Source organism: Artibeus jamaicensis, unplaced genomic scaffold (genome assembly GCF_021234435.1).
Source record: "Artibeus jamaicensis isolate MK-2021 breed Jamaican fruit bat unplaced genomic scaffold, CSHL_Jam_final contig_76, whole genome shotgun sequence".
NCBI classification, from domain to species: domain Eukaryota; kingdom Metazoa; phylum Chordata; class Mammalia; order Chiroptera; family Phyllostomidae; genus Artibeus; species Artibeus jamaicensis.
The window spans coordinates 12,334,415-12,356,081 of NW_026521954.1; the positions used below are offsets into that span (position 1 = coordinate 12,334,415).

At 40.5% G+C, this 21,667-nt stretch overlaps 1 protein-coding gene across 6 annotated transcripts in view; it reads right to left on the reverse strand.

Moving 5' to 3' along the window:
• TBC1D19 (TBC1 domain family member 19) overlaps positions 1-21,667 on the reverse strand; it is a 117,144-nt gene that overhangs the window by 7,584 nt on the left and 87,893 nt on the right. For 5 of the 6 annotated variants that reach the window (XM_037156734.2, XM_037156732.2, XM_037156737.2 and 2 more), the window contains 3 exons: positions 9,473-9,505; positions 7,079-7,188; positions 4,810-4,901 (listed from right to left, as the gene is read on the reverse strand). In XM_037156734.2, coding sequence (XP_037012629.1) covers positions 4,810-4,901; positions 7,079-7,188; positions 9,473-9,505 — 235 coding nt within the window. The remainder of the gene's footprint in view (positions 1-4,809; positions 4,902-7,078; positions 7,189-9,472; positions 9,506-21,667) is intronic. The other variant, XM_037156733.2, reaches the window with a different exon arrangement.

The following is a 21,667-nucleotide window of genomic DNA, read 5'->3' on the forward strand; positions in this document are numbered from 1 at the left end:
ATTCATTTGATTTTTAAGTCTAAATTATTAACTTCAAGTAGTTCTACTTTACTGGCTCTTTCATGGCATCTTGTTAGAACCTCAGTACCACACATTGTGCTCTCCCCATGCACGGTGCAGAATCAGCTTCTTAGAAACACAGTTTAGTGAGATGTAATTTACGGGTGGTAGAATTTACCCTTATGAATGCACAGTTCTATGAGTTTTGTTAAAAACCAATGGAAACTTTGGAGCTGAAAAATATAATAACTACAAAAACAACTCCTCACTGAATGGACCCAACAGCAAAATGAAAATGACTAATGAAAGAGCCAGTGAATTTGCATGTCCATCAGTAGAAAGAGTTCAATCTGACCCAGAGTGAACAGTACTAACAGTACAGGGAACAGAGCTTCAGGAACCTGTGGGGTAAGACTAAAAGTTAACATTCGTGTCATCAGAATCCCAGAAGAAAAGGAAAATAAATGTGGTGGTGGGGGGGAAGGTATTTAAAGAAGTAATGGTTGACAACTTCCTAAATATGGCAAAAGACATAAATAAGCCTACAGATTAAAGAAGCTCAGCAAACCCCAAACAAGAAAAATCCAAAGAAATCCATGCCCAGATACATCCTACTCAAACTTCTGAGAACTAAAGACAATGACTGTGATAGCAGCCAGAGAAAGCGAGAATTGATATTATTTATTCCTAAACGTTTGGTAGAATTTGAATAGTTAAGTCATCCATGACTGGAATTTATCTGAAGGTAGAACGTGATTAATTAAAGATATATATTATAAACCTTAGGGCACTAGTAGAGACTGTTTGCATTCCCCCACACAACAATTTGTCTGTTGGAACACTTCTCCAAATGTCATGTTACTAGAAAAGAGGGTGATCTCTGGGAGGGAACTAAGATTAGATGAAGGCATGAGAGTAAGGTCCTCATGAGCAGGACTAATACCCTCACAAGAGTCAGGAGAAAGCTTGTTCTCCTCTCTGCCCTCCATGGCATGAGGATGCACGGAGAAGTTAGCAGGCTGCACCCTACAGTGGGGTCCTCCCTGGAATGACTGTGCTACCATCCTACTAACCTTGGGCTGCCAGTGTCCAAACCGTCAGGAGTAAATTTCTGTTGTTTATAAGCCATGCAGTTTTTGGTAATTTGTTACAGCAGACTGAACTAAGAAAGACACCTATGAAAAGAATGTTTTTTATCCTCAAAAAACTAAAAATGGAACTGCCTTTCTATCCAGTGATCCTATTGCTGGAACTATACCCTAAGAACCCTGAAACACCGATTCAAAAGAACCCATGCACCCCAATGTTCATAGCAGCATTATTTACAATAGCCAAATGCTACAAACAGCCTAAGTGCCCATCAGTAACTGAATGGATCAAAAAACTGTGGTACATTTACACAGTGGAATTCTATTCAGCAGAAAGAAAGAAGGAGCTCCTACCCTTTGTGACAGTGTAGATAGATCTGGAAAGCATTATGCTAAGTGAAATAAGCTAGGAGGTGAGGGACAAATACCATATGATCTCACCTATAAGTGGACACTAATCAACAAAACAAATGAGCAAAATATAACCAGAGACATGGAAATAAAAAACAAGCTGAAATTCTTTTCAGAGGGAAGAGGGAGAGGGGGATAGTGGAGAAAAGAAGGGGAAGGGGCAAGCAAAGGAACACGAATAGAGGACTCATGCCCACGGGCAATGTGGGGGATGGACTATGAGGATGGGAGATGGGGTAGGGTGAGCAATGGGGAAAAGGCGCGACAAATGTAACTGAACAACAATAAAAAATAAATTAGTATGCAATTAAAAACGTTAAAAATGTATAAAAAGTAATTCAGTAGTTAAGATAAATGGAATTAAAATAATTTAAAAGTAGGCAGAAAAAAATAGAGAACACATAAAACAAATAAAATATGCCTAGCAAGACAGTAGATATCAATATTCCATAAATCTAATGATGTCAATTACATTAAGTGTAAATGATAAACACACCAATTGAAAAACAAACTGCCATATTCAAAGACCCAACCATAGTTTGACGAGAAAGTCACATGAAAAATAAAGATGACAAAAATGTATTAACAGGACAGAAAAGGCTGCATGACACAAATTGTAATGAAAAGGTAGCTGGAATAGCTCTACTAGACACAGTAGATTTGTTACCAAGAATACAGATACTACACACTGATAACGGTATCAATTCTCCTAAAAACAGACCTTGGAATACAGGAAGTGAAAATTCATATACCAGTAAAGAAAGAAACAGACAATTGCACAGTCATAATTGGTGACTCCAACATTTCTTAATCAACAAACAGAAAAAATAGACAGAAAGCTAACAAGTGTGTAGCTGGCTTAACCATTATCAACAAACTTGATTTCACTGCCATTTACAGGATGTTCTGCCCAACACTAACATGATATAAATTCTTTTCAAGTGAACATAGAACAGTCGCCAAGATAGATCATCTTTTGGATCATATAACAAATCTCACCTAATCTACAGGAACTGAAATCTCACAAAGCATGGTGTCTAACTGTAACAGAATTAAAAGATAAATCAATGACAAAAAGATAACGAACTATAAATATTTGGAAATGAAACAACATGCTCTACATAGCCCTGGGTCAAAGAGAAAGTCACAAGGGAAGTTAAGAACTATTGTGAATTAAATGACAATCAGAACACAATGGTCAACAGGTCCTGGGCAGAGGGAAGGCAGCGCTTCAAGGGCAGTGAGAAATGCCACGAGAAAACCGTCTCACACCACTGGTCCACCTGCCACCCAGAGCAGGCACGGCAGAGGAGATAATACATCCATGGGCTCATGCTATGAAATTTAAACCAGAAAAACAATAGAGGAAATCATCAAAGCCGAAAACTGGCTCTTTCAAAAAAAAATAAAATGAATATTTTGAGGAACAAGTATGAAAGACAAAGGGATGAGCACTAGGGGGGAGGAAATGGGAGGGAGGTGGGGAGACGGGGCAGGGGGGGCTGGGATGGGAGAAATAGACAAAAAACTGTACTTGAAAAATAACTAAATAAAATTTAAAAAAAGAAAAAAAAGGAAAAAATTAAAAAATAAATAAAAAATGTAAAAAAAAAAAAAAAAAGAATAAACCTCCAGCCAGAATAATAAAGAAAAAAGAGACAGAAGAAGACACATGTATCGATCTCAGGAGTGACAAAGGCGAAGTCACTGTGAGTCTACACAATTAAAAGGCTAACTGAGAATAGTTAGAAAATATCATAAACAAATCTGTCTATAAATATGAAAACTTAGATAAAATGGACAAAGTACCAAGCTTACTCAGAAGAAACAGATAACTTGAATAGTTCTATATCTATTAAAAAAATATGAATTAAAAACCTTCCAACAGTATCAGTTTTAATTTACAAAAGCCTTTAAAAAATTGATTCTTATCTTGAAAATTGAATTTTATACTTTCTCCTGCATTAGAATTTTAATGTTTATCATGTCATTAAAATAAATTTGTTACTTTTAATGACTAAAGTATATAAATTGGCTAGAGAAAATAACAGAATTTTAGTTTCCAGCAATTAACAATCTTCATCCTAGTAAAGTCTGGTTATAGTCAATATAAAATATTTTTGCCACGTTCTTGTTTTATAATCCTAATGAACAGACTCCTGATTTTCAATGGCTACAAGGGAAAGAGTACCAGCTCAGTATTATGAATGTATGCTATGAGGTACCATTTCGTAAAAGGCAGTTCTAAGATCTAAGATGTCTGAAGTTCATGGTGCTTTATAGAAAAGATTGTATATATAAATATAATATATATACACACATAAAGAGAAGTAGAGACAGAGAGATCTATACATGAGGCATATATAAATCTATATATTGTACATTCTATCTATCCATTGAAATGAATGACTTCATGCGGTAAAACTTTTCTTGATTTAAAAAAATGAGGAAATTAATTATCTCAATTTAAAGAAAGAAACTGAGGCTTAGATAAATTTAATAACTTGCAAGGATTATACAACTTTGTAGAGATAGAATGGAAATCTGGGTCTGACTGTAAAATCCACCCACTCATCCACCCATCTGCTGTGGATTCAAGCACAGAGAAGACAAACACTGAACTGTCCTACTTCTCGTTAACTCCTTTTGGCCACAAAGAGTCCATGCTCCTTTCCAATGCCCTCCTGGATAGCGGAAAATGGCTGCACAGAGTAACAAGACATTGATAAATCACTTGGAAACTTCATTTGCCTTAGACATTGTTTTTTAAAAAAGAGAGAAGAGATCCAATAAAAAGTCCAGAGGTGCCCTGCATATTCACTGATAACTCATACTGAGAAATATGAACAAGTATCCAAACTTTTGGAAGAAAAAATCATAGTGCACACCCACTGATAGGTAATACATAGCTTCCTTAAGAAGATAGCAAATTTTAACTTACATTGCTTTCATACATTGTTCTCTAATCAATTTAGCCTAAACTGACTTAATTTTAGTATTATCACATTTCTAACACAGTATTTGTTTCCACAAATTTTTGCTTCAGTTTTTGACAACACCTTTCATGATAAATAGAAATTAATTCATTCTGGTGACTTTTATACCAGGCACAAAACTCCTAGCAAATAATCCTCCCAAGAATTTCTGGCACAATGCATGGTTACAATTTACTACTTGATAGTTGTTTCATTGGAAAAACTACCAGCTTAGTATCTCTGAAAAACTACTGCATCCTTGAAGTGACCTACAATGGTGAAAGAGCCTTCTAATGTCACACAATCGATCCTCCAATCAGGAGAGAGATACTCACGGCTGAGCCCCGATCTCTCGGAGGTGGTAAAAGAGCTGAGGGAGGTGAGTCTGAAGGAGGGTTTCGAACAGCAGACAGAGTGACACGATACCCTGCGTACAGTGGTGCATCGCAAGAGAAGTGCATATTTTAGTATTTAAACGTTAACTCTGGTGATAAATTATTCAAGAGAAAATGATTATCGACATACATATTTTTCAACATATTTTTCTAGCATTTAAGAGTCAAAAACAGGAAATGCACTAATGACCTCCAACATTTTGTTTAGGACACATTTTATCCTTCTTTATGGAAACCTACTCTTACAGATATGCAACAGAGCCTCCTCTTTAATGCAATAGGTTCTCTACATAACTTAGTATGTGATATTCAGCGAGTCCAAGGAAAACATCATTTTATAGAAAAGCTGTGAGTTTGAAAGCCATGCATTGTCACCACTTACGCCCAGCAAAATTAGTTTTTTCTGGATGCATTCCAGTTTCCAGGTATTTCTCTGGTGCTATAGCCACGCCCTTTACTTTTTCTCCCCATATCTCCCTTCCCTGCCAACTGCCTCACCCTCCGGGGAAAGAATTTCCTGTTCCTCCCACCCCACACTTTCTTTGAAACCCATCCACAGGGAAAGACTGACTGCTGACTGCTTGAAATTTGCATCAGAAAGTGATCAAATAAGAATTCTGATTATTTTGTATAACGATAAGTTATTTATTTTTTTTACTGAAATCTACTTTCTTAAAAGGGTATTATTTGTAGAGTACAGGAAATAAGCAATTTAAGCAGATGGTTTTTCAAGTGCATTTATTGCTTGACAACTCTGAACAAAGTCTTTCTTGCAGCTCAGCATTCCTCAGGGTTGATTTTGGTAAGGAAGTTTTAATCCTCTTTTTGAATTTCTAAAGAAGGGCTGTAATGTTTCCAAATAGTTCAGTGTGGCCACACTCCAGAAATGAGAGGCCGCCTGTAAGCCTTCAGTCCACTGAATAAAGAACGGGGCGGAGGCAGGGCTGGCCCAATCACTTAGCTGAAAAAGGGCACCTCAGGGTCAGTGTGGAGATAGAGAAGGAGGACCCAGCATTGCTCAGCGTCCAGATTCAGTGCTCTGCACAGGGAAAACACCACGGGCGTGTACTCAGCAGTCAGCTAAAAACAACTTTTTTAACTCCGAAGCATAAAACGGTATAGAATATGAGTGTAAGAAATCTGATGCTAAGAAGGGGGTATTAGAAAAAAGAATTATTAATATATTCCTGATTATTCTAGATTAGACATTAATGTAAGATACACACTAAATCAAGCTGTCTCAGAGAGAAGGAACCCAAAATAATTGGCAGTGCTTCATTTGTTTGTCTGTGACATCCTGGTTTCTGTCACTGGTCAGCTTTTACTAGCAACACTTGAGAGAAAAATGGAGATGGAGGAAGGTGGGCTAGGAAAACATAGTTAGCGGGGGCCACGGGGGATGAAAGGCAGCTGTTCCACTTAGTCTCCTCTTTGGGGAAATCTGGTAGCCCGGATGCCGTTCCGATTCAATGTCTCAGTCAGCTGAGTTACTCTCAAGTAGACCAAAGCAGGCCCAAAGGTAGAACAAGCATAACTGAAATAAAGTGAACACTGCTTGTACTCTGGCTCATAGTGGGGAAAAAGTTTTGACAAGGACCGGCCAAAATAAAACAGACAAAAATGTTCAACTCCCAATATGTCTCTCCTTGACTTTGGTATTGAGGCCGAACACAAAGAAAATATCTAGCATGGTGACCAGTAATTAGCCAAATGGGAAACTGAAAAGTAACCGACAAGTACACATTTGGTTTTCATTAGCAGCAAAGAAGAGCAGATGATGATGATGATCACAAGAACGATAAAAACAGCAGCCACTTATTGGACACCTGCCACGAGCCAGGTCCTACCCAGGCACTCTGCAGCCTCCATAGCATCACAGAAACGTCTCCTACCGGGTTGCATAAGTGAGGAGATAGCGTTCAAAGAAGGTGGCATTTTTGCCAAAGAGAATAATACAGAAATTTCTGTTTTTCTTTCAACATATCGAAGATCATTTAAAAGCAATTGATAAAGGACTTTTCCCTCTAATCATTACCAAAATATTTAAATATCAATTTCTTATTCTCTTTCATTTATTCTATAGAAACATGTTGGTGACACCACGAATTTAAATTAGTTGCTTCATCATTTCATTGAGTAAGAGACTTTTTCTTAAGAGAAATAAAAACAGATTTAGAGTCTGGTTTGATCTAATTTTCCGTGAACTTACGGAAGGGTGAGAAGAGATGGAATGGAGTCTGAAGAAAAAGCGCACATACATCTCACGGAATATCTGGTACAGTTTGGAAGGCTCGTGGTACAGGAAACACAGCGGTGCGACTGGAAGAATAAAAAATCCATCAATGGTATGGCAAAACGACTCAAACTGTAAAACTAAGTTCATGAAACATGAACGAGTAAGTCCATATTTGATGGTAATAATATTCATTCACAGACAAGTTTAAATGAAAAAATATTTTTCATCAATTGCTAAAAACCTGAGTGTTATAGTTTGAACGAAATGCAGTGACTGACACGGAAGTGGTAAAGAATAACCAGCGTTCCGGGGCTGATTCGTGGTCACTCCAGTCTGCTGGCTCCGAGTAGTGGTTCCTGCCAGCGGATCTGTGCCACTCACCGTATCTTCCCAACACAGGACACGTATAAACTCTGCACCAAACATTCTGCATCATCTACTTCCACGGTGAACATTTTCTCCTGGAGCGTATAAGCTTTAGACTACTTAAGTGACCAGAAATATGAACAGGCAGGAGTTGATGTATTCTGTACTCTAAGAATTGTTGGAGGTTCATTAACTGTCTTCTAATTATTCAAGTCTACCTTTAAAACACTGCTTACTTGAAATATTCTTGCAGGTGCAATTATTACAATAGGATAAAAAGGCGAGCATCTTTATTATTATTAAAAATTTATGTTCTTAACCTTTTTAGGTTTCCTGCTTTGAATTCCTCACATATCTATACAAGAGAATAGAGCAGAGTGCTCTGTAATTCATGATTTCTCCAGACGACTGGGTGCGCAGCAATGTCACCCTGAAGTGTTCAGTCATGGTAATCAACACTGGCAAGGACAGCACAAGCAAAGTTCCTAGATTCTTTGCATCCTTTCATTTACTTGTTATTTCTTTAAAGATTTTATTCATTTATTTTTAGAGAGAGGGGTAGTGGGGGAGAAAGAGAGGGAGAAAAAAGGTCAATGCGTGGTTGCCTCTCAAGTGTCCCCCACTGGGGACCTGACTCGTAACCCAGGCATGTACCCCAACTGGGAATCAGCTGGAGGCCCCTTGGCTCACAAGTCAGCACTCAGCCACTGGGTCACACCAGCCAGGGCTCATTTACTTTTTATAAAAATAAAGCATCAATGTATTTCTGCTGAGCCTAAAGGCGGAGGGGCAGCAATAGTGGGGACAACAACCTTCAACAAACTCATGTGTAATATATGAGTATTTAAAAATGAAGTAAGATTAAAGTGTAGAGCATTCTTTCTGATAATCTTCCTTAAGCTTCCTGTAGTTCTCATTCAGTAACTTGTCAGGCAACTGCGGGGGAGGAAGAACTGGCCTCCGCCCTACAAAGGTTCGTCCGGGTGGTCTAACAACCAGACAGGCAGGAGACAGACATACAGGGGAAAATCAAATTAAGTTTTGTACATACGGGAACCCTACATAGGTCAGAGAGTCAGAGACCCCACATGCACGAGAGGCTCAGGGGCAGCAAGGGAAAACAGTACTATGGCCCCTGTGCTACGAAACAGGAGAGCGTCCTGAGGCCTCAGAGGGGAGGAGGGCGCAGGACAGTGATAGCACACGTTCAGTAAATACAGGGGTGGCAAGTGTAGGTTTACAGTACTGACTGAACGAAACACTAAGTTCATTCTTGTATTATCATTTATTCATTCTCATGTTATGTATGAGTATTAGCCTTTTGCCCGCCCCTGCAGAGGTTTGCCCTGACATACAGACAGGCCATATCATTTATGGTAATAGCTCTTACTATGCACAAGGCCCCCAATTTAAATTCTTCAGGGGAGAGGCAGAAGTCACTCTTGAGCCCACAGGGTCTTGATTGCCTTTAGCTCAAAACAACCCCCATGTTCTGAACCCCTTGAGCACTCGGGGCCCCCTGCCTGCACATGTGTGTTTCACGGCCACTCGGGAGGACCAAATGCTTCAGTACAATCCAGGCTTTGCACACCACTCCTCTGGGGAAATCATGGACTCACACTCAGTGTGGTTTCTCACTTCACGTTCTTTCTGACCTATCAGGTTCTCAAAAGACTTACGAGAATTAGTTCAGGAGTTCAAGCAACTTCATTTTGTATCTACTAGAACTAAATATTAACACGTGTCCCTAGTTTCCGCTGGACTGGACAATGGTAAAGCACTGAGCCACTTCCCCAGGATGCTTCAGTTCCCATTTGTCAAGGGAGCACCATCTGAGCAATTATGATGACACTTTCTTCCTCTGGACATATAAACAAATACTGAACTGGATGTTCAGAAACGTTCACAACTTCAGTGTGAGGGTGATGTGCTGACAGTATGATCTTCATGTTTAATTTTCTAAGTGTAATGAAACAGTGAATATTTTCAAGCCCAACTTACCATACATTGAAAATCCATGAAAGGGGATTACACCTAAAAAAATAAAAGAGCATTTCCTTTCAATTAGCACGCCCACTGAATTAGTAGGTGAATTTCAAGATTAAAATGAAAACAGAAAGTCTCCCTACTGGTGTTTCAAGGCTGCTCAGGAAAGTCACAAAGACTCAGCGATGGCAGCTGACACAAAACCGTGCCTTTCGAAAAGCACACCAGAGATTAGCACTCTACAGCCAGTTAACTTTCTACTGATAATATTGAAAATGAACTTTGAATATATATTACAAAAACAGAAAGAAACAGAACAAGGCAGTCCAATAGATCCAAGTTAAAGAACTAATTGTAATGTTCTCAGAAAGGCAATAGATTATGTCCTTCCTGAAACAAATTCATCCTGTATATTTTAATCCAACTTGTTTAAATGCTAAGTGAGCATGGCAAGGTACCTCTTGTAGAGATGTATTTCTCTGTAAACTTACCAAAAGTTATATCACAGAATGTGGTTTAGAGGAAGTATTGGCAGGAGTATGGTACAAATACAGTGTAATCTTTGGCAAGAACTATACACAAGTAAGTCACACATATGCCTCAAAGAAATACTCGAAGCCTGTGCGCTAAACATCTTGTCACATCACAAGTGAAAACTCAGAACTTGGACAGCTTCGGTTTAAAACACCAATTCTGTCACGTGCTCACCACTGCACTTCCATCACTGCACCAAATCAGGTGCGAACACACACATCACAGAAGAGAGCTGAGACGCTTCCCGTTCTGAAAAATAGTGGGGAACTGCTTTATTCATCTGACACGTTCAGGGGCAGGGACTTTAGCAGTCATCTAGAGTCAGTTATAATACATTACTGCTCAGTCTCCATCTAAATACGCCCAGCGATAGGGGATGCATTAAATCCCAATGCGACCAGTTACTATTTTGAACAGGTTTAATTTGGGAGGAGATGTTTCTCACACTGAGTCAAACTCTGGCTCCATTTGAGCCTCACTTATTATTCCTGGTTCTGGCCACAAAGGTCACACAGAACAAGTCTAACTTGTCTTCTTTGAAAACTTTCAAAAATATTTAAGGATATTTTTTCTCCCCCCACCTCTATTACCACCAGTATCTCTTTTTCTCTAAGACGTTATGAGGTTTTTTTTTTTGTAAAATTATTTTTCTGCAACGGGGACCCCGTGGGTTTCTGCGGCCGTTCCCCAGACAGAGGTCCTGAGTCGCTTCCTCACTCTACTGTCCTCTGCACAGGCTGCAGGTCAGCACGGTCCTCAAGGGGAGGCGACTGAAACCTCTGAGTCCCTTCCCTCCCTACACACCACACGGCTGAGGCAGGGTGCACTTCTGCTTGTCTGTGACCTAAATAAAGGATTATATTCTTATCTCTACTGCATTCGTCTTTCGGTGAACCACTCCAGTAATGTATTCCCCACTCTTCCTGGTTCACAGTACTGAACAACTCCTAATACACTGTATCTTCCTAAGTACACTTCTACATCCTCTCAGAAAGCATTATAAAAATGCTGAACGAGACCGAGTGAGCAAAGGCCTTGTCACTAGAGACCTCCCTCCACACTGACAGTCATTTATTAATCAGCACCTTATTATGGTTTTACTAAAAGCACAGACAGACTAAACTGGGTTCATCTAGATCCATCACTTAAGAACTTGGTGCCTGTGGATGAGTTCCTTAACTTCTCTAAGCTTCAGTTTCCTCATCTGTCAATCAGAGATAATGCTAGAACCTACATGACACGATTAAATGAGATATGGCTGTACCTTAGCCATTAATAAATAAATACTCAGGCCCTTAAAAAGTTATTAATATTATCGTTCACATTATTAGCTCATATTTCTGTTGTTTTCAGAAGTAATTTTATCGAAAATGAATGTGAGAAAAATCCAATGTCATTCTGAACTATATATACAGTATGCCAGGCCAACAATCTTTAGAATTTTATACAGTATCACTGGCTGTAATTTTCAGGGTCTACTTTCTCCCCTCACCTTATAGAGCATTCCACATTCATGTTGTCCATCTCTGGCTGAATCCTGTGTTTCTTATCAATTTTCTTGTTCGTCTCTATTTTATTAGCCACCCTGTTCTCTTCACATGCTTAACACACAATTACAAACCTCCTTGCCTCCTCACCAGGAGGCTGATGTCGTGAACTCCCTCACAGGTCTGTTCTTTATCCCAAATGCTCCTCACGTGCACATGTGTTCTTTCATTTCCTTTCAGGGAGGGTTTCTGATGAAGACGTTTTCCTTTTTCTCTTCCAGAGCGGACACCTGCATCTGAGTCTTTAATCCTGTTTCCCTGACTTTCACTGCGGCTGGCAAGCTAGAATCAGGTCTGTGGCTTGTTTTTGTACAGCCTGTGAGCTGAGAATGGCTTTTGCATTTTTAAAGAATTAATTTTAAAAAATTCAACAAAGAAGAATGTGTGACAGAGACTGTCTGTGGCCTGCAAAATTTAACATATTTACCACCTGGCCTTTTTTTAGAAAAAACTTACCGTTGACCGTCCTCTGCTTTGGAATCCTGCGCCATCCATTCCCGCTCCACCCCTTTATGCCCCTTACTCACCAGACTCGTCTTGAGCCTCTCTATGTGCTAGACGCTGTCCTAACCACTAGAGCTCACTTTTTATTAGGGACAGAAAGGTCAAGACAAAACGGGTTAATATATGTCAGGCAGCAGTAAGAACTATGCAGAGAAATAACGGAAGGCAGGCTGGGAAGGGGCGGGCCTTACTGACAGAGGAGCCACTGTGTCCCTTGCTGAAGGGATTGCTGGGAGCCCGGGCTGCACAGGGGGACTGGCATGGCCTGGGATGAGCCTGGGGGATGGGCAGGTCTTGAGGCGGATGGCGGTGGCATCTGCTCTTCCCTCCAACCGATGGAGGAGGGAGGCAAGGGTCTCTCATAGCCATGTACCAATGTCTGCAGTCTCTCCTGCCCCACTGCAACCTTTCAGCCTGGCATATTGTAAGTTATTAAAAATACCATCAACAACAACATAATTCAAAGTCCATTCCTTCCCTGGATCCCGCTTTCCCATCAAACTAATAGCTCATCTTTCTCCTTCCCATGCAGCCAAGATTAATTTTTTGAAAATTATCTCAATTCCCTTCTTTTACTTCCTCATTCTATATCTTCAATTCCTTGTAAACTGGCTTCTACCCCTATGACCCCAACTTCTGATTGTGAAATCCGGGATCTCCTCTCTGGGTCTCTTGGCCCCCTGAGCATCTGAAAGTCCCTTCTCAGATGTGAGCCGGCCAGGCTCCCTGCTCTCAGAAACTTCTGCTGCTCACCGTTATTGTTGTTGGGCTGTGTTTCTGGCTAGTTCTCTCTGCAGCCCATTCCTTAACTGTGGCTACTGTCCTAGACACTCTGTCATATTTGCTTTCTCTCTCCTTCCACCAGTATCTCATTAACCTGTTACTCAAACCAGGAAAGCCAGGTATCTTATGCCTCCGTCCACATTCCCTATTTCTGTAGAGGACTCCCTCTCTCCCTCGTCTTCAGGGAAGAAAGCTGTGCATCACCCCTGCTCTCCAGTTCTGCCTCAGCCCTCAGACCTAAGTGCGGCTGGTTCCTTTTGTCCCTTTAGGCCCTAGGGTAAAGGACACTTAGCTGTTCAGGATGTGGCCACATCCTAACATCAGCAGCTTCTTTCTCTTCCCTACTCAAAAGCAGAACTCTAATCCTGTCAAGTTCATTGCCACTCAGGCTTAGGACCAGGGCTGTAGGCAATGCTCTCTTCCACCTCCAGCCCTGTCCCAGCCCCACCCCTCCAAGATTTTAACAACATTCCTCCTCAAAAGATCTCCCCAGCAGCCCTCTACCGTTTACCCCCACCAGTTCACTGATCACTACTCCTCTATCAACTGACTGAGCCCGACTGAGATCCCCTTTCTCCTCTCTGCGCCTAGACTACCCTGCACAATTGGGACTCTACCACTTTCTACCACAGGACACTTGGGCCAGTTCACTCACCTGTTTAGACCGGGGCAGGAGCAGGACCTGCCTAGGTCTAGACCACAACCCAGGTACCCGAGACTGCAATTCCGAGCCCAAGACCCCCTGCCAGCTTCCAGGGTCTGCATGGCCCCTTTGGTGGGGCTGCCCCCCGATGGAAAGGTGGCCTAAGGGTGGCCCTTTGTGCAAGTGTGGGATGGAGCCATATGTGAGAAGGGGCAGAGAGATACCACAAGTGAGGGACTGCTGAGAAGTCTGAGATTTCTGAATTTGAACTTGGCCTTTCAGATTGTTATAAAAGTATACAGAGATGGGCAATAGTAGGTGTACAGTTGTAACACAAATAAATAATCCAATAATTAAAATAAATACAAGGATAAACTGTTTCACAAACTCACAACTGTAAACCTACTTCTGCCCACCCTGTATTTGTCAAGACAAGAAAACAGAGTAGACGTTACCAGTTTATTAGTCTCCTTTATAACACTGAAACATCCAGACTTATGGTAGGTGGGCCTCCATTTGTACTCCTGTGCTGTGGGCCCTGCGAAAGGTAGGAAGAGACCTGTCTTCACGTACAAAACGAGGACAATACCGGTGAGGCTGTGAGGATTAAATACAGATGTGATGCGCCTGGCATAACACTTGATGCAAAATCTGTACTCAACAACTAACGTTTTCTTCTCGTATCACAGTGTGTTGTAGCCAGTTTTTGTTTTTCCCTCCCAATAGAATAAACCCCAAGTACAGAAACTGTGCCTTATTTATCTCTCTATTTCCAGAGATTAGCATAGTAGTACCCAGAATTTAACAGGTACTTGTTAAGTGTTTGTGGGATAAAGATATGAAACCCCAGATTCCTTTCCTTCCTACTGCCGGGGCCTGAATTCAGACTTGGATGAACCGTCACCTACGGTCCTGCTGAAAGACGTCCCTTCCCCCAAACTCTCGGCCCTCTAACCCACTTTTGTAATGGTTCGGGTTGTCTTTCCTGAATGTCCGAGAGACCACGAAAAAGGCCTCTATGTCACATCCACGGAGGGTTTTCCACTGAACACTCCTTCACCCACTAAATACTTGCCGAACTCCTACTCATCCAATTAACTGATGTTTAAAAACCTACGTAGCCTCTGGAGATATTAAATACATTTCACATATATTTATGGAATTCACATGTTAACCCTATGATACAGGCTAAGTGTCTACAGACTAAAATTCAAAAACTTTAATCTGGTTTTAACCATTCACGATGGCAACCCGAGATGCATCCCCCACCCCCACTTTTATCGACATACAATATTATATTAGTTCAGGTATTCAGTGTAATGATTTGGTGTTTTTACATTATAAAATGATTACCACGGTGAGTCTAGTAGAAAGGTAAGAGAATACTGTTAACTACAGATGCTGTATGCTGCATCCCGTGACTTCTTTTATAAGTAGAAGTTAGTCCCTCTTGATTCCCATCGCCCGCCAGCTTTGCCCGCGCCACCTGCCTGCCTCCCCTTTGTCATGCATATCCACTGTAGTAGAGCCAAGCCAGGTTATTTATCACCCCAGAACTCACCATGCATTTTCATACTTTGGTAGCTTTCAACTTGGTAATACTGTACCCTCACATGCTTTTATGTTTCCTATTCGGCCTATTGAAACCTTACTAATGTCAGTTTCTAGCTCAGAGAAACATATCCAGATCACTTAATCAGAATTAAATGCTTACTCTTCTATGTTCTCACAGAATTCTATTCATATTTCCATCACTATAATTTCATTATATTTTATATTACAACTAGCTGTTTAACAGATTGCTCCAGAGGACAGGAAATATGTTTTATTCATCTCTGTATACACTGCACGATGCCATGAACGCAGCTGATGACAAACACACATTTGCCGCGTGAATGAACAGTGGATGGAATGGGTGAATGTGTGATGAACACAGAAGCAGCAGGACAAGCACTGGTGTCTAGTCAGCAGATCAGGACTCCACGGTGAGTTTACCACAAACCAGCTGCGCTGCCTTAGGAAAGTCACTGGACCTCCTGAGGCTGGTAAGGCTCCCTCTGCAATATTATTTAATCTAGGATTCTGTGTTTAACAATTATGACTAAAGTGAATGCAAAAAAAATGGAGAGAGTTGGAAAAAACTGGACATATGATGATTTTCCAATGGTTAAGATTCTTTATCAACTTAAAGGTCTTTGCTTTCTAGAAACTAAAAGAATTCAAAACCACACTAGATTCATATTAAAAGTTAATACTCCTACTGAAACGTCAGCTACCAGCTCTAGTTCTGCAGGGCTTAGGAGAAGGCCCCAAAACTGTACTTCTTCTTCAAGTCCCTCTCTGGTTACATCTCTGGCTGCATCGCTTTTTCTTTTTGTGAACACCCATCTTTTCCTGCCTGTCCTCTCTGCTGCTTCATTTATTTCCTTTAATGACTACAAACTTTTAACAAATAATTTAAAAATCTGCCTTTCCTAACCTTCTACGATAATCATGTTGACACGTGAAAGAAAAACTAAGTATGAGAAAAATAATTTAATAAATAGAAGGCATATTTTGACATCATGCAGAAATATAAGTATATTTTATATCTTTCTAAATACTAGGTCTCAAAGCAGATTGCTATTATACAAAACTCCTATAATCAGACTGCAAAAACATTTTTCATTTTGTTGTTAAGTTACTGTAGAAACATTTGCACAAGCAGATTAAGGTAGTCAGAAGTAAATATATTATTGTTATAATTTTCATGTTCTACAAATATTAAGAATCTACTAAGTGTAAGAATGCCTTGGTCAGGACAAGGCACTTTTAATTAGGAAGCTTACAGTAAATGAAAGAGTGAACTGCCAAGCAGTGAGAAAGGATGCGTGTACTGAGATGACGCATGTTTAATCAAGCTCTCATTCCATTTCCCCAAAGTTCTGAACTCTATAGCTGTCCTCTAAGCAGCCAATGTATAAGCTATGTGGGGCAAGGGCTATCATTCATACTCTGTATTATCTTTACCATGCAGCACAGTATCTTCTGAATGTGAGATGCTCAATACATATTGTTAATGATGGAAATCTGAGCAATTATAAATATATTCAAGGCTCATAAATAAAATACTGAAGTGTAAAAATAATTTCTGAACAAGTAATCACCACATGGGACAGGAAGCTCTCAATAATGCAGTACTGACATATAAATGGCCAATGCAGTCACACAGACATCGAATTTGAATTCTGTGTGACTCTGGGCAAACTACCAACACTCTGAGTCCCCATTTTTATTTCTGAAAACCACAATCAACAAGACCATCTTCACTGGAGACATTAACCAGTGAGTTAATGTCTCCAAAGGGCACCAGGATCAGGGTATTATTTAGTAAAGAGCAGGTGCTTCCATAACTGTAGCTGTTTTATGCTCTCAGAAGGGAGACTGCCACATTTCAGTATCAGCTTAAACCTAACAAAATCTTTGTTTTGTCAGTGTTAGATAAGGATTCACTTCAGCTTAATCAAGATTAGCCAGGGCTTAAGACTCCAAGAAAAGGTACACAGTTCACTTGGTTGAAGAAGGGCAAATTCGAAAGTCTGGCAAACAAAAGTAGGACGCGTAAGAAGCATTGAAGAATCCATTAGCACTCTCGGGCACATACCACCTAGAACAAGACTTTGATCTTAGAGGCTGTCATGTTCTTGGCCAGTTCTTTCAAATCCTTTCCTTTGGCTCTCATCACTTCGGTTTTTCAAGGGTCGAGTTTCACCCTCCTGGCCATCTTCCAAGAGTGTTACTTACTTCTAGCAGCCTTCAGGACGCTTGGGACACCATCTCTTTTCTGGCCCAAGAGTTCTACAAGTCTGCTATGAGTGATTATTTTAAGATCCTAGTCTTCCCTTATCAATTGAAGAAAGTCTAAAATATTAAGTGCCTAAAATATTAACTGTATTCAATAGGAATAACTTCATAGAGTAATGATTTAATGGGTCTTTGACAAAGCTCAGAATGATGGTTATTGTCAACAAAAATAAATCTTGAACTAGATGAGATATAAATAGGAAATATGACTCAGGAAATACATAAAATATCAACAGGCTTTGTACTTACTAAATATTTTCCCTTCCTTTCCTCACTGTCTCTATTAATATTTAACATTTATAGTTGTACCATAACTCTTCTGATTCACTTTAACATTACTCCAGTTGAAAGCAAATTTTTACACTTTTTCATTTGAGATTACTTATTACAGTTTATTTAATTCGTTTGTTTGAAATAATCATTTCCTCTGTTTATACTCATTCCACATGAGCCTACTTACTGGTCAGGAAGAACAGGGATTAGGACAAGGGATAAATTATTTTCTAAGTATTTACATTATCTTTCTGAATTAGAACTTCAGAATATGACTGTTACTTTCTAGTAGGTAAAATTTCCCAAAACATCAGAACATATCCATATAAAACTCCTAAAAAAGAACTAAGTGATGAGGACATAGCCAATGTATGAGATGCAGAGTTCAAAACACTGGTAATCTGGGTGCTCACAGAAATGATTGAGTACAGATGCAAAACAGAGGAGAAAGTGAAGGTTATGCAAAGTGAAATAAAAAAATATATACAGGGAACCAACAGTGAAGGGAAGGAAACTGGAACTCGAATCAACAATTTGAAACAAAAGGCAGAAATAAACATTCAACTGGAACAGAATTAAGAAACAAGAATTCAAAAAAAATAAGGAGAGGCTTAGGAACCTTTGGGACAACTTTAAACATTCCAACACCCAAATCATAGAGGTGCCAGAAGGAGAAGAGGAAGAACAAGAAATTAAAAACTTATTTGAACAAATAATGAAGGAAACTTCCCTACTCTGGCAAAGGAAATAGACTTCCAGGAAGTCCGGGAAGCTCAGAGAGTCCCAGAGAAGTTGGACCTAAGGAGGAACACATCAAGACATATCATAATTGCATTATCCAAGATTAAAGACAAGAAGAGAATCTTCAAAGCAGCAAGAGAAAAGGAGACAGTTTCCTACAAAGAAGTTCCCATAAGACTATCAGCTGATTTCTCAAAAGAAAACTTGCAGGCAAGAAGGGACCAGAAAGAAGTATTCAAAATCATGAAAAGCAAGAACCTACATCCAAGGTTACTTTATCCAGCAAAGCTATTATTTAGAATGGAAGGGCAGATAAAGTGCTTCCCAGATAAGGTCAAGTTAAGAACTTCATCATCCCCAAGCCCTTATTATATGAAATATTTAAAGTACTTATCTAAGAAAAAGAAGAAGATCAAAACTATAAACAGTAAAATGATAACAAACTCACAGCTATCAACAACTGAATCTAAAACGCAAAACCAAAAACAAATTAAGTAAATAACTAGAATAGGAACAGAATCACAGAAATGGAGATTACATGGAGGGTTATCAGCAGGGAGGGGGTGGGGGAAAATGGAGGGAAAGGTACAGGGAATAAGAAGCATAAATGGTAGGTACAAAATAGACAGGTAGAGGTTAAGAATAGTATAGGAAATGAAGAAACCAAAGAACTTATATGTATGACCCACTGACACAAACTAATGGTTGGGGGGGCACGGACTGCTGGTGGGAGGGGGTTGCAGGGCAGAAGGGGATATAGAAAAAAAAATGGGACAACTGTAATAGCATACTCAATAAAATATACTTTAAAATATCCATTATTATATGTTGAAATCTGAGATAGAAAATTTAAAAAATAAGTATCAATCTGACAGTCATACTTCAAATAAAATTTTCATTAGGTTTTCAATTTATGTGTCAAGTTACACATCAAATAAATTTTAGATCATGAGATGTTTTAAATTTATTTATTTAATATAGATTTCAAAGTACACTGCTATTCATCAACTTGACACCTGCAGGCAGATTTAAAATGACCTATTTTTGTCACTTCTTGCAGGAGCCTGTCCTAACAACGTTGTAAGGAGCTGCCCTGTGCACTGCAGGGTGTTCAGCAGCATCACTGTGATGCTGACGGGCAGTTCCCCCCTCCCCCAGGGAGTGAGTGGTTGTGATAGTAAAAGCATCTTCAGACACTGCCAACTGTCCTCTGAGGGGTGGGGGGTGGGGAGAGATTTGCCCTTGGTTATGAACCCCTCACTGCTCTAGAGTCCCCAAAACTCCCCTACTTAATGTTCACTAGCACTTAATTACCTTCTCTTGTCCTACAAGAAACAAATGGTATTAGCAAACTGTGATGTTTAAGTCTCAGTGAGGCTATGTGCAAGTCTTATGTCCTTGTTTCCGTTTTTGTCTCCTGTATTTTCCACATTCATTCCCTCATCCATGTGATAATCTTTCACTTATCCGTAGCTTTATGCCACGCGTGACTCCAAATGCTATTAGATACGGATCTCGGTCATCAGAGTTTCAGGGTCCTTGTTCTCTCGGAGCTTACAGGAGAGTGACGAGGAGGCCCCTGTCCGGGCCACCTCATCTAAAGCACCCATGCCCTCCCGCCCTGCACCCTATCTATAACCAATTTCTTTTTCCTTGTCTTGTCCATTTCATCGCTCCCTGAAACTGTTTTCACCAGCTATTTGTTTATTTATTTGTCACACGTCTCCCTGGCTCGTGTCAGCTCCTTAGCAGCACGTGCTTTTGTTTGGGTCACTTGCCTAGAAGAGGGTGCCAGAGCAGGGCTAAATCTGTATTTGTTAAATGAATAAATAGGGACAAGTAATACCTGTTGAACAAATAATTAGAAACAAGAAAAGCTTATAAAGTTCCTGTGAGGAATCTCCCTCAGTTCCAAAATTTTGCTCACCAGTTGTCTGGTGAACCTACTGAAGAAAACCTGTACACTGACAGGGCCTCGGACGAGGTGAGACGCTGGCGTCTGACACACCTGGCCTGTCACGTCCACCCTAGACAGGGGGTCACGGGTGGGTGGGCGAGCGAGCAAACCTCTGCCCCCTTGACACACATGCCTCGTCAGGGATAGGAGGGAGTCAGTGTGTGGTCACCAAGCACAAAAAGGCAAGACCAGTTTGGGGGTGGTGGTGCAGGAGGCACCCCGGAGACTTCAAAGTACTCCTGACTTCAGCAGGGGCCAAAAAACAGGATGGGTGACGTAAAAATGTTGCTGAATATTGCCTTGAGCAAAAAATAAAGGGACGGCCGACCGAGTGGTGGTCTCTGCCTCTTCCTGCTCCACCGCTGCAGACTCAGGGCCCAGAGGATGGACTCCTCCCAGGCCTGGTACAAGGCTAAAACCACCCAAGAGAAGAAACAGCAGCTCGGAAGAATTAAGTTTATGAGCAGCTGTGGGGTTACCCCACTAAGCATTTAACTACTTTTACTCTGGGCGAAAATCTTTTAGAACCTATTGTATACATCTTTCACTTTTTCAATGTGTTAACCACTTTCTTATCCTCTAAAAGACACTATAATAAACTCAGTAACGTCTGCTGAGGCAATAGGACATGATGACTGTGAGCCTTGCTTCTGAAGGCAAAGAGCTCGGGTCGGAGCCTGGTGTGGCCGCTGACCAGCTGGGCATGTTAACCCTCTGTGCCTCGGGGTCTTCATCGACACATGGGGGTACTAAATAATACTGGTACCTCCCGCAGAGGCTTCTTGTAGGGATTAGATGAATTAACAAATGTACATAGCATGCTGCTTGGTGTATAGTAGTCTTGAAAAATGTTAGCTACTGCTGCGGTGACTACTATTACTACTATCACAATATTTTTTCTCGGTACCTTGTGCCCGTTTTAAGTGTCTTGCATTATTATAATTCGCGACAACCCAGGGATTCCCGTTTCAAAGCACAGGGTTATTGGCTCTCACACACCGCAGTCCTGGACACTCGCAGAGGGCTCCAACACGCTGTTGTGCGGTTTTTCTATTTCCCTCTGTAAGGTCTCTGATTTTCACTTCTCCTGTTGTTAGTTGTTTTTCCTACCCCTACCACTCTCCTTACACTGTCCCGTTTTCACGCAGGGCATAAAACAGTAAGCCAAGTCTGTCAACACGTGTGTTAGTAAAAGCTGGTATGTTCTAAACCGGGTTGAAAATGCTCTCCTGTGCACAGAGACAGAACCTGATTCCACAGACATCTCTTTCGGCTCTTCAGAGACATTTCATTTCCTGATTCATACAGCAGTGTGATTATCTGAAAATTAAGTTTCTGGGAGACAGATATAACTATGGTTGTACATACATGTTAAAATTAAAAAG